This window comes from Rhamphochromis sp. 'chilingali' (assembly GCF_963969265.1).
Source record: "Rhamphochromis sp. 'chilingali' genome assembly, chromosome: 11".
Taxonomy (NCBI): domain Eukaryota; kingdom Metazoa; phylum Chordata; class Actinopteri; order Cichliformes; family Cichlidae; genus Rhamphochromis; species Rhamphochromis sp. 'chilingali'.
This window is the reverse complement of record NC_137938.1, coordinates 9275247-9288533: the sequence shown is the minus strand read 5'-3', so window position 1 is coordinate 9288533 and position 13287 is coordinate 9275247. Positions and strand designations below refer to the sequence as shown.

Here is a 13287-nt window from a genome sequence, read left to right as displayed (position 1 = left end):
TTTTGGACTTTGAATTCAAGCTGATTATGAAAAATGCTTTTTATTTTTTTCTTTCTGTCTGTAGTCAGGTGTTGGGGTCCTGAAAACTGTGACTGGCAGACACACACACAAGCTGGTACATGTGAATGTCCACTGTATCTACATTGTACACTAAATAAATAAATGTTTAAATACTGACATTCAATGTTGAGCTAACCGTTTCTGTACTCCTTCCTTTACTCCACTGCATTTGTCTGACAGCCACTTATTAAATTTTGAGATTACAGTGAAAAACTGTGGATCTCTGGATTCTGTGATTTTTAATTTGATATTTTCTGCTAAACTGAATGAGGACGTGTTCCTTTATGGGTTGAGAGCCTTCTCCTTCTGATATATAAAGAGTTAAAAACGGTCTTGGCTGTAACAAGCTATGTTCAAAGGTAAACAGGGCTGTTTTCTGAGTCCATAAAAAAGGCTGACTTTTAAGAGCTACCTTAAAAGTCAGCCTTTGACAGGCTTTGACAGGTCAGGGACGCTATAAACGCAACACTCATATATATTATGATGTGTTGATGTATATTAAACTGTACGCACATTATAAAAAAGCAAGCTTAAATGAGCTCAACATTAAACATTTACATCCGTAAAACATGCATAAACAATATAATGCAGCAGTCTCATAAAACCAAAAACAGCATATGCAATAGTAGAAAGAGAAAAAGTACTTTCAGAAAAGACGTTAGGACGAGAGATGTGCTCTCCAGATATCCTAGATTTAATTATGATGGAGAATTCAGCAAAAGGGAATAAAAAGGAGGGATTTCCCGGACTGTTTTTATTTAATCAGATTTGATTAATTAATTTTTTTTTGCTCATAACACATAAAAATTGTGCAGGAAAAAATATTAGTGCTCACTTTGAGATTAAAATCGAATTAAATATTTCGACCTTTTAGAAAAAAGGTCGAAATATTATTTTCAGATAATTCTTTCAAATAACTCCCTGAAAAAGTTTCTGCAGGTTTTGCCAAGATGTCTTCTTGCGTTTAAGTTTAATACTTAATGATTTTTTTTTGGACATGGTTAATAATTGTTATGAACGTTTATGAGTCGATGAGCTTTACTTCTGTAACGTCTGCGGAAGCGGATATGACGTCATTTACAAACGTTCCTGAAGATAAACAATCATGGCGGACGCTAAAGCTGACCCTCCGGTGTATTTTGCAATAACCAACATTCCTGTCGCGTTTCGCTCAGCAGACCTGAGGAATTATTTCAGTCAGTTCATAGAAAGCGGAGGTTTTCATTGTTTTCACTACCGACACAGGCCGGAGGTTCTCAGGGAGTCCGGGGCGCCTGAGAGCTCGGTGTCTGGAGATGACTCGGAGCCCCGTTCCTCATCTTCGGAGTCCGCTGAGCTAACAAAGATCCCAGCCGAGTCAAAGCCGGCGGTGAGGTCGTGCTGCTGCATCGTCTCAGTTCGCGCTAAGGACGCTGAGAGGTTCGTGAGGATGTATGCGGGGAACCACTGGATCGACGCGAAGGGAAACTGGCTGGCAAGACGATGTGTTATCAAGAGAGTCAAAGTTTCCTACGACAAAGGTGAATTATGTCATATGCGACGTATTAATGTGGCACATGACACATTAGTCATTGACAGGTCAAGGTGAGGAGTATTAGTTATCATCCAGTGATAAAAGCTGTAGTTCCTGTGCCTCTGTTGTGAGCCTTAGAAGAAAATCACAGCCAGAATTATAAAAATAAGAAATTATTTATTTATCTTATATTTGGGGAAATGCTTTTAAATCAACAAAGCAAAACTGAATTTTAAAAGATGTGGAGGATTATTAAAACGGCTGAGCAGCTGAAAGAAGAAGACAGACATTACAATTGGCTGGGTCTTATATACTTTAACCCTTTTCTTCTACCTGAACACTTGCTGTGCTTCCTACAGCTTGTCTCCTTCACCAATTCATAGAAGCACTTTTTAAATTGCTTTCTGTCTAACACTGACACTCTGATGGATGAGAGAAACTTGGTTAGTTGCTGAAGCTGCTCAAAATACAACTCAATATTATAACACTTCTCCAGTCTGTATGCCAGGGATCAAACCTCCAAGCTTCTGATTAGTAGATGACCTGCTCTACCTCTCGAGTTACAGTCACCCCACAGTGTTGGAGAGAGATTCCAAAAGATCCGCCGTGGGCAGCATTTATTGGAGAGAAGACAGGAAAGCTGGGACAAAGAGCATGGGCAAGACACACAGTAAATGGCTGTAGGGAAGATTTGAATTTAGGCCTCTCTTAGGCAATAGCGTTACGGCACACGGGTCTCCTATACTGGTGTCTGAAAGAACTTGATTTTATTTGGAAGAGACCTCCAGCTGAAAAAGGCTCAGGCTGGAGCATATAGACAACAAGCAGGACTAAAAGAAAAGTTAAGATCATGCGGTAGTGGCATATTAAACATATGGGGGGTGAAAAGATGGGAATGGAGACTATATGCTCAGTGCATCATGGGAAGCCTCAGCCCAGCACCTTGAGCCTGTAGCAAAAAAAATTATGACTATGATGTTAACTATAAGCTTTATCAATAAGGAACGTTTAAATCCTAACCTTCAACGTAGAAGAGGTGTCTGTCTCCTGAATCCAAACTGGGAGCTGGATCCACTGGGGAGGACCTGACAGCTAAAGGCTCTGACTCCCATTCTACTTTTGGAAACTCCATAAATCATAAGCCTGCTGAGAGTGCTACTGGGATGATATTAAACTGTAAGGTCTTTAAGATAAGATGGAGGCTTTGTATGTGAGGAAAAGGATTTAAAATTCAGTTCTGGTTTTAACAAGAAGCCAGTGATGAGAAGCCAGTATGGGGAAAAATATGATCTCTCTTTCTAGTGCCTGTCTGCACTCTCGTTGCGGCATTTTGTTTTGTTTTGTTTTTCACTGAAGGCTTTATGGGAAGTTTTTAGGAGAACCTGACAGTAAGGAATTACAATGACCCAGCCTAGAAGTAAGAGGTGCACGAACCTTTCACATCGTGTGGTTTTTGTCACTCTTTGTACATGTATTATTATTTTTTCCTTTCTTTCAGATGACGGATCTTTCCCCTATAAAACAAAGTATGAACAGCGGCACCGTGTTTCCTTAACAGAGCGATTCACAGAGGCCGACCTCAGAAGCCTCTCCGAACTGAATCCACCTGCTCTGATGCAGAACGGGAATGTGGGCACATCCGTAAAAGTGTTTCTCCAGCTCATCCAAGCCTGTCGCCTGCCTCCACGCCTCATTCGGAAACTGGGGCTCACTTTCCCCAAGACCAGTTCCAACCGTCGCTATGGGAACGTGCCCTTCCAGTACCATGACACTTGCACACTTCCAGCCACAGAAGAGACTGTATTAACAGCTGCTGGACATGAAATATCAGGACCAGGTACTTTGCCTGGTTCATCCTTAGGATCGAGGCAGCTGGGTGATAACACAGAAACCACTGAGGCTGATGAAGCACAGAAGGAAGACGCAGAGGAAGAGGATGCGCAGTCGAATGCTGATGATGTAGGTTCAGTTCAGTCCTATCAACCAGCTGTCTGTCAGCGTGTTGGATAAATGTGTTGGTTTTAGTTTGTGTCGGCTGTCCATTAGGTGCAGCCTAACTAAAACCATCATCATCCCTTTATTGTAGTTTGCTAATTTCTTCATGTGATTGATTGTAGGATGATGACTGCTGTGAGGAGTGGGAACGCCACGAGGCTTTGCATGATGATGTAACAAGCCAGGAGCGAACCAAAGAGAGACTGTTTGAAGAAGAGATTGAGCTGAAGTGGGAAAAAGGAGGCTCAGGTCTGGTGTTCTACACTGATGCTCAGTACTGGCAAGAGGAAGAAGGAGGTAGGCACCAAAAACACTAATGCACTTTGAAGAAAAAAGCTTGCATACTATACTGTGTTAATAAACGAGCAATGGGGTGTGCAGGTTATTAAGCAAACTTTAGGTAAATAGGTGTGGAAAGGCAAACTGAACGTGTCTGTATGTGTTAATTAGTATAAGAAATCAATTCAGTGGAGATGCTGACAAACAAATTCCGCTCTACAATAACATACATTAAAAGATAATTGCAAATATACTCACACTGGCCGCTTTGTTAGATACACCTCTTCAGTAGCTTGCTAATTCAAAAATTCGATCAGCCAATCACATGCCAGCAACTGAATGAGTTTAGACATGCGAACGTGGTGAGGACGACCTGCTGAAGCTTAAACCAAGCATCAGAATAGGGAAGAAAGCTGGTTTAAATAACTTGAAACATAGTTGTTGCTGTCAGACAGTTTGGTCTGAGTATTTCAGAAACTGCTGATCTTCCGGCGTTTTTCGCACACAAGCATCTGTCGGGTTTTACAGAAAACGGTCCAAAAACAAGCAAATATAAAGTGAGCAGCAAATTGTGGGTGAAAATGCCTCGTTTGGTGTCAGAGGAGAACAGCCAGACTTCTTTATGAGTGAAAACAACAGTAGCTCAAATAATCACTCGTTAAAAAAAGGGGGGGCAGAACAGCATATCTGAATATGTTAAACCTTGAAGCACATGGGCTACAGCAGCAGATGTCTGCTAAGAACTGGAAACTGATGTTCACAAAAGTTCAACAACTCCAGACAAAAGAAGACTGGAAAAGAATGTTGGAAACACTGGAACATCAGAATTAGGAGTAACCAACATGGAAGCATGGATTCATCCTGCCTTGTGTCAACTGCTGGGGTGTGGAATATTTTCTTAGCACACTTTGGGGTTCTTAGTACCAACTGACCATCATTTAAATGTCACAATCTACTTTTGTGTTGCTACTCGCCATGAACATCCATCTTTATGACAACAGTGTACCCATTTCCAACAGGATAACAAGCCACGTGAAAACACTGAGATCATCATAAACTGGTTTCTTGAACATGACAATGAGTTCACTGTTCTCAAATGGCACAGTCACCAGATCTCAATTCAATAGAGGGATGTGATGTAACCAGAGATTTACATCATGAACAAATAGCTAACAAAACAACAGCGACTGTGTGATTACATTCATGTGTGTTTCTCTCGTTTTTCAGACTTTGATGAAGAAACAGCCGATGACTGGGATGTTGACACGAGTGTTTACTATGATAAAGGTAAAAATTTTTTACCCTAATTAACTAAACTGTGTTCTATTAATGCAGAGTCAGATTTCCTATAACCAAGTCCTTTTACAGATGGAGGTGACATGGATGCTCGAGATTACGTCACAATGCGGTATGAAAAGAGGCTGAGGGAGGGTCATGAAGATGGATCGGGGCACAATCAGTCTATTGGCCGCTTTGAGAGGTTCACTAAGGTGAGGAGGTTGCCATCACATATAACTTAATCTAATCTTTCCTCTTGTTACACATCAGATAACTGCACATATATTTTTTCTCTGATTAGGGCTTTGGGCGTCGTGTGATGGAGAAACACGGCTGGAGGGAAGGTGAAGGCCTAGGAAACAGCCAGATTGGAATTTCTGAAGCACTTGAAAATGAGGGGCAACATCCCAACTGTAAAAGAGGCTTTGGGTGAGCATGAGCACAATCAGCGGAAGATTTTGATCGACTTTGCTCTCAAGCTGACGGCAGGTCGCTTGTTCCAGGCTCAGGTGTCAATCAATACTGCTATTCTTCACTCTCATTGGTAGTTGTTTCGATCCTATGGAGGAAGTTAAAAGAAGTTAATTTTACATCCAACCCACTTCCCAAACGCCAGCAGTTATTCCGCCCTTAGTCACTTGAAATTGCAGGATGTCACTCAATTTGCTTCCAGTGTGGACGCAGCTTAACAGCTAATATAATTTTAAGCTTTGGTATGTGAGGTAGGTGATGCTGATGCTGTGTTGTTTTTTTCCTTTTCTTTTTTGCAGGTATCATGGAGAGAAATTGGTCTTACATCCTATAAAAAAGGCCAGAACAGATTATCATATAACTACAGTGTATGATAAACCCAAAGACATAGACAGAGGCGATACCTTGCTGAGACGGCAGCCGAACACAAGTATGAAGTACAGAGGGTGGCAACCAGGTGGCAGCATTGGCCCACAAAGATCACAAAGATGACTTTAATAAAATTTAATTAAAACCATTTTAACATCATGGAACTCTTTTTTTTTTTTTTTAAACACACACATACTTATCTCTCTCTCTCTCTCTCTCTCTCTCTCTCTCTCTCTCTCTATATATATATATATATATATATATATATATATATATATATATATATATATATATATATATATACACACACATTTATATATATATATATATATATATATGTTGAAATCCTTTTTTCATGTGATTAGTGTCTCTAATTTTTAATCTCACACAAAATCTAGTTTTCCTATATTAACTATACACATGTGTATGAATTATGAATTGTACCAAGCTATTAATGACGGAATAATGTGGTGTTTGAGCAAGGATGAGATGATTTAGAAAAAAATGTAGTCTGAAATTAGTCCTGCACGTTGCGCCATGTTAACAACCGGCTTTTATTTTGACACGCCAGTTACGTAACTTAGATATACTTCCGAGTAGCGTTAGCATGTGTTAGCGACTTCCATACGCATGTAAATATAGCATCAGCAAACGGTAAATATCAGTCAGTATTGCTGTAATTTACAGTAAAAGTCAACATTATATTAAGGACCTGCACATATGTTTTGAGTAGACTTACGATTTATCGTACATAAACATTTAAATAGCTACTTTGTACAAGTCTTGTCTGACCGGAGTGGATGGCAGGTCCAGGTTTATTTAGTGTTTAAAGAGTTTTTAATGTAGTTGGTGGAAGAAAAACTGAACTCTTGATACCAAATCCTGTGACACTGCCAGCCAACACCCCAGTTGGTACCCTGCACAGGACATCCTAGCACCATCTAATGCGAGTCTGAAGCCATGTCCAAGCAGACACAAGCGAAGCCCTCCCTGCGTTTCGGTCAGGTGGTTATTGGGCCCCCGGGTTCGGGGAAAACCACCTACTGCCAAGGGATGCAAGAGTTTCTGACTCACCTGGGACGCAAGGTGGTGGTTGTGAATATGGATCCAGCCAATGAAGGGATACCTTATTCCTGTGCGGTAGATATCTCAGAGCTGGTGACTTTGGACGATGTCATGGAAGGTTTAAAGCTGGGGCCCAATGGTGGACTTCTCTACTGCATGGAATACGTCGAAGCAAATCTGGACTGGTTGGAGGAGAAGCTGAAACAGTACAGTGACTGCTACTTCTTGTTTGACTGTCCTGGACAGGTGGAGCTCTACACCCACCAGAACTCAGTGAAGAATATCTTCTCACAGCTGGCCAAGTGGAATTTCAGGGTGAGCTTCATCATTAGATAATTATTGTATGTCTGCTGAGCCTTCACAGCTCCTACCTTACCCACACTGCCATCATGTATACACAGCTTTAACACAACAAGGTGAATTTATATTAACACCATAAGATGAATTTTAGGGCTGATGTCCTCTCTTTTAGCTCACAGCGGTGCACCTCGTGGACTCTCATTACTGTGCTGATCCAGCCAAGTTCATTTCAGTGCTGTGCACCTCGCTGTCTACGATGCTGCATGTCGAGCTTCCCCATGTCAACGTTCTCTCCAAGATGGACTTGATGGAGCAGTATGGCAAGCTGGGTGAGTTAATAAGGGTTTGCTTTAAACAGATTTTACAGGCTGTAGTCAGAGATTATCTGATGAATCGCATTGATTTGTGCTGGATAAATGTTCTAAGACAGTGAGATTAAGACATTAAAGGTCTTTTTAGAAATCATATTTCTTTGTTTCCCTTCTAAGAAAGTAGGATGAAAGAAAAAAAAACTATACCGGCATTGATTGCCAGCTGAGTTGTTGAATTTCACAACTGGTTGCTTTTCATCATCATCCTTGGTAACATTTGTCTTGTACTCTTTTCCAGCCTTCAACCTTGACTTCTACACAGAGGTCATGGACCTGACCTATCTTCTCGATCACTTGGCTGCAGACCCCTTCTTTAAAAAATTCCGCCACCTAAATGAAAAGTTGGCAGAGGTCGTGCAAGATTACAGCCTTGTGTCCTTTGTCCCTCTCAATGTACAGGTACCAGCGCTGCTTCTTGGTATTAACTGCAAAAGAAGAGCCAGTAATGTCTGTTTAACTCCCAGTAAATTAGAATATGCTTTGGTGAATTAAATAAATAAAATAAGCTGCTTTCACACATGAAGTTCTGGCAGTTTGGGGAGAATCTAGTAGTGATAATTTCCACAGGTGTCCTTTCTCAGAGTCTCAGTCTGCTCAGATGTGCTTGCCTGCTTTATTCACACATGCCAACATCACACGGGCTTTGCACTGGGGAGTTTGTTGGTTAAGGACCAGTGGAATGTATAATACTAATGTTGAGTGACTAACAGGGGGGTGGCACTGTCGCCTCACAGCAAAAAGGCTCCTGGTTCCAACCTGACGGCCAGCTGGAGCCTTTCAGTGTGCAGTTTGCATGTTCTCTTTGTGCTCACGTGGGCTCTCTCTGGGTACTCCAGCTTCCTCCCACAGTCCAAAGATCTACACGTTAGGTTAAACTGGCTATATAGTGTGAGTGATTGTCTGTCTCTGTGTCAGGGACTGGGGACCTGTCCGGGATGTACCCCATCCAGTGATAGCTGGGATACGTGCCAGCCCTGACACAACCCTGAATTGGATTAGTGGTTAAGAGAGTGTGTGGATGGATGGATGGGTTCAGTTTGTGTGGACCACTAACAGGTCTAGAGAGTACACATACAGTGGGGCAAAAAAGTATTTAGTCAGCCACCGATTGTGCAAGTTCCCCCACCTAAAATGATGACAGAGGTCAGTAATTTGCACCAGAGGTACACTTCAACTGTGAGAGACAGAATGTGAAAAAAAAAAAAAATCCATGAATCCACATGGTAGGATTTGTAAAGAATTTATTCGTAAATCAGGGTGGAAAATAAGTATTTGGTCAATAACAAAAATACAACTCAATACTTTGTAACATAACCTTTGTTGGCAATAACAGAGGTCAAACGTTTACTATAGGTCTTTACCAGGTTTGCACACACAGTAGCTGGTATTTTGGCCCATTCCTCCATGCAGATCTTCTCGAGAGCAGTGATGTTTTGGGGCTGTCGCCGAGCAACACGGACTTTCAACTCCCGCCACAGATTTTCTATGGGGTTGAGGTCTGGAGACTGGCTAGGCCACTCCAGGACTTTCAAATGCTTCTTACGGAGCCACTCCTATGTTGCCCGGGCGGTGTGTTTTGGATCATTGTCATGTTGGAAGACCCAGCCTCGTTTCATCTTCAAAGTACTCACTGATGGAAGGAGGTTTTGGCTCAAAATCTCACGATACATGGCCCCATTCATTCTGTCCTTAACACGGATCAGTCGTCCTGTCCCCTTGGCAGAAAAACAGCCCCATAGCATGATGTTTCCACCCCCATGCTTCACAGTAGGTATGGTGTTCTTGGGATGCAACTCAGTATTCTTCTTCCTCCAAACACGACGAGTTGAGTTTATACCAAAAAGTTCTACTTTGGTTTCATCTGACCACATGACATTCTCCCAATCCTCTGCTGTATCATCCATGTGCTCTCTGGCAAACTTCAGACGGGCCTGGACATGCACTGGCTTCAGCAGCGGAACACGTCTGGCACTGCGGGATTTGATTCCCTGCCGTTGTAGTGTGTTACTGATGGTGACCTTTGTTACTTTGGTCCCAGCTCTCTGCAGGTCATTCACCAGGTCCCCCCGTGTGGTTCTGGGATCTTTGCTCACCGTTCTCATGATCATTTTGACCCCACGGGATGAGATCTTGCGTGGAGCCCCAGATCGAGGGAGATTATCAGTGGTCTTGTATGTCTTCCATTTTCTGATGATTGCTCCCACAGTTGATTTTTTCACATCAAGCTGCTTGCCTATTGTAGATTCACTCTTCCCAGTCTGGTGCAGGTCTACAATACTTTTCCTGGTGTCCTTCGAAAGCTCTTTGGTCTTGGCCATGGCGGAGTTTGGAGTCTGACTGTTTGAGGCTGTAGACAGGTGTCTTTTATACAGATGATGAGTTCAAACAGGTGCCATTCATACAGGTAACGAGTGGGGGACAGAAAAGCTTCTTACAGAAGACGTTACAGGTCTGTGAGAGCCAGAGATTTTCCTTGTTTGAGGTGACCAAATACTTATTTTCCTCCCTGATTTACGAATAAATTCTTTACAAATCCTACCATGTGAATTCATGGATTTTTTTTTCACATTCTGTCTCTCACAGTTGAAGTGTACCTCTGGTGCAAATTACTGACCTCTGTCATCATTTTAAGTGGGGGAACTTGCACAATCGGTGGCTGACTAAATACTTTTTTGCCCCACTGTAAAAACAAATGCCATGTCTTGCCAGTGAACTCGACAAATTTTCATTGTTATTACTTAATTAATGTATCTGCATCATGCTTCTGTGAGATGTTGAGTGCAAAATAAGAGTTCTTTACTTTCTTCTGAAGTAGTCATAAAGCATCCATACTGACCAGACGTCACGGTTCGTTTCCCTTAAAAAGTCACATGCCTCGTATTTCATTATTTGAACCGTTAAATCATAAATCGCTTTTAGCGTTTCAAATTGAAGGTTGGATCAATTTTGTGCAGATGGATTGGGGGAGAGGGCTGTCTGCACTCTGCACTCGTTCCCTGACATCGCTTCTTTATAAAGAGTGATTTGATCCTGTGTGTGCAGAGACAGGAGTCTAGACCATGTGCCATCACTGCATGTGGCACCAGCAAGTTATGCGTGAGGCAGGTTGGCACACATGCTTTGTACATGTTCTTAGTTTAAGCAGCCATTAGTTACCTTGGTTACCCACTTATGGTGCCTAAAGCAGCCAAAAATAAAAGCTTTCGACTTTGAGAAAGAGCTGCAAAGTGTTAGAGGTCAGTGAAGTTTGAGGATTTATTGCTTTGCATGTGCGTGCTGCTTATGTCATTATGACAACACCTTATAACACACAAAGAAGAATCTGAAAAATCTGTGCTCACACATTTTCAAAAAGGCTTTGTCATCCTCTTTCTAAAGTGAATCTCACTTGAGGGGATCAGTGGGTAGTTTCTCTTTGTGGGAAAGCCCCGGATCAAGCACTTCTCTTTTCGGTTTCCAGGACAAAGAGAGCATGATTCAGGTCTTACGAGCAGTGGACAAGGCCAACGGCTACTGCTTTGGAGACCTGGAGGAGAGGAATCTGCAGGCCATGATGTCAGCTGCTGTGGGGGCAGACTTCCAGTTCAACTCGTATCCTTTCCTGATCGTCGTGGTGACTCACAGTGACTCATCTGGTTTGATGCCAAATATAAAGATTTACAGGAGGTGTCTGAAAAGCATAAGTGTTTACAGTTTTATTGAGAGGATTTCTTACGCCAAGAAATAACAGCCAATTTATGTGTAGTTTGTCAGGTTTTCCTTAACATTTAACCAACCAGTACTCTCGGGGTGCAAGAGAGGTATGTTGAAACCAGTGGAAAGACTGTGGAAGAGGAAATGATGGAGCTGTAAATGGAAAAGCTCAAATAACAGGACGAAAGCGGTCACCCCTTCAGCAGCAGTATACGAAGGGGGTCCTGGGAACATCCATCTCACTTGGCCTGAATTCTTCTCAGCCTCTCTGCAGAAGCAGTGGAGACATAAGAACTAAATGTGGGTGCTGTAGATGCTTCACGGTCGCACCACACCTCATGAAAGAATCACAGTGACGAAGACTAAAGGGAGCAAATGTGTGGGCTGAGTAATCTTTTTTTTTTTTTTGTAATGTTTTGTAGGCAAAAAAGAAATGTCTTCTTTACAAATGGATAAAAAATAAAGTCATTCAGTTTCATTTTTGTTTGAGTTTGATACATGCTTGGGAGCCCATGTTTTGCCTTGTAGCCCTGATATGATCGTTGAGCTGAAACAACAACGTGACTGTAATGAATATGGCCATTTATTCTTATTATGGGTGCAAAAATGAAATGTTTTGCGTGAATAATGGCAGATACACACAAACTGGAATGACGAGGAAGATGTCTGATAAAGCCTGCATGCATAAAAACATGACACGCAGTGGAATATAATCTCCAGAGCCTCAGTTGCCTCCTAACAGTTGCACGATTTTCTGGTGAAAAGGGAAGTTTTGAGCAGTGTTTTAGGGTAAAGGAAAAGGTGGATAATCCTATAAACATTTATAAGACAACTGCATATTATCCAGAGATGATTGTTTTATGACAAAGACTGAAATGGTTCAATAAAGCCCTTAAGTAAGGCATCATAAGTAGTTGAGTCCTTGTATATATGGATCTGCTGTTTCACCAGCAGATGGCACATGTGCTCGCAAATGCTTCTCCCTGATCCACAAAAGTCTGCTCCAAGTCTTTCAACCAGCCAGAGCCGAAAAAATTAAGTCAGGCGGGGAGAGGAAGCCACATTAAATCTGTGTTTCTGCACAACTGGCCCTGTGTCTGGTCTCTAGGATGGAAGATCCTCTTGTCTTTCGAAATACAACTAAAACTTCTCCCTATTGACTGCCCCTGACTTTACTGTCCTACTCCCAGTTCACTCTCCCCAGCTCAACATCTCACATTAAAAAAAAAAAAATCGTAACCCTGCCAACTTAAAAAGGAGCCCATAGACGCTGGTTTTAACACGGGGGGGCCTCGGTGTGCCAGCGCTTTCGTGCAAAGTTGGAAGTCAGACTGAAATAAAGCGTGATCCACTTTGAGAGCTCGCGCTGGTGTGGGAAATCGCATTAACCCTGTGTGGTGTGACGTGGCTATGAAATTATATGTGTACAGTCCTTCCTTGCAAAGCTCTGTGTCTAAGTGTACGTGTGTGTGCATTAGGGGGTGTGTCAGGCAGAATGTTAAATTGTGTTTCGATGTTTGTACATGTGATCAAGTATGCCGTCTCAGTGGTACTTCCTGTGCCCCCCCCCCCCCTCTCTAAGCCCCCTAGAGGTAGATGCGTGTGTGTTTGTGTGAAAGAGAGAGAGAGAGCAAGAGACAGTTTGCGTGTGTGTCGAGAGTGAGAACAGAAACCGAAAGGCAATGTCGTCCCATTTACAGCACGATTCTGAACTGTAATCAATACACAGTCCGAACTATTAAATGCCTCGTAAACCGTCTAATAAATTCGCATTTAATTATTACTACCAAAAAAACCCCCAAAAAAACCCCCCAAAACCACAAAAACTCCCTCAGCCTCGCACACACTCTTTTCATTACCATCCTACCCCTGCTCAACACTGTGCGCAAACAC

At 42.2% G+C, this 13287-nt stretch overlaps 2 protein-coding genes across 3 annotated transcripts; both read left to right on the top strand.

Annotated features, from left to right (window-relative positions):
• The first annotated feature begins 1155 nt into the window (after positions 1–1155).
• On the top strand, positions 1156–6117 carry gpatch3 (G patch domain containing 3). Its single transcript, XM_080897007.1, has 7 exons — positions 1156–1580; positions 3072–3532; positions 3691–3865; positions 5075–5134; positions 5216–5337; positions 5427–5554; positions 5896–6117. The coding sequence occupies exons 1-7, from the start codon at positions 1166–1168 to the stop codon at positions 6086–6088; spliced, it is 1554 nt and encodes a 517-aa protein (XP_080753133.1). The 5' UTR covers positions 1156–1165; the 3' UTR covers positions 6089–6117.
• A 419-nt stretch (positions 6118–6536) lies between these two features.
• Positions 6537–12280, top strand: gpn2 (GPN-loop GTPase 2). Of its 2 annotated transcripts, none has more exons than XM_080895748.1 (5): positions 6537–7345; positions 7503–7659; positions 7940–8100; positions 11162–11367; positions 11455–12280. In XM_080895748.1, the coding sequence occupies exons 1-5, from the start codon at positions 6926–6928 to the stop codon at positions 11540–11542; spliced, it is 1032 nt and encodes a 343-aa protein (XP_080751874.1). In that variant the 5' UTR covers positions 6537–6925; the 3' UTR covers positions 11543–12280. The 2 variants fall into 2 exon arrangements, with proteins under 2 accessions (XP_080751874.1, XP_080751873.1); XM_080895747.1 differs by having other exon boundaries at positions 6538–7345; positions 11162–11292; positions 11481–12272.
• The last annotated feature ends 1007 nt before the right edge of the window (positions 12281–13287 follow it).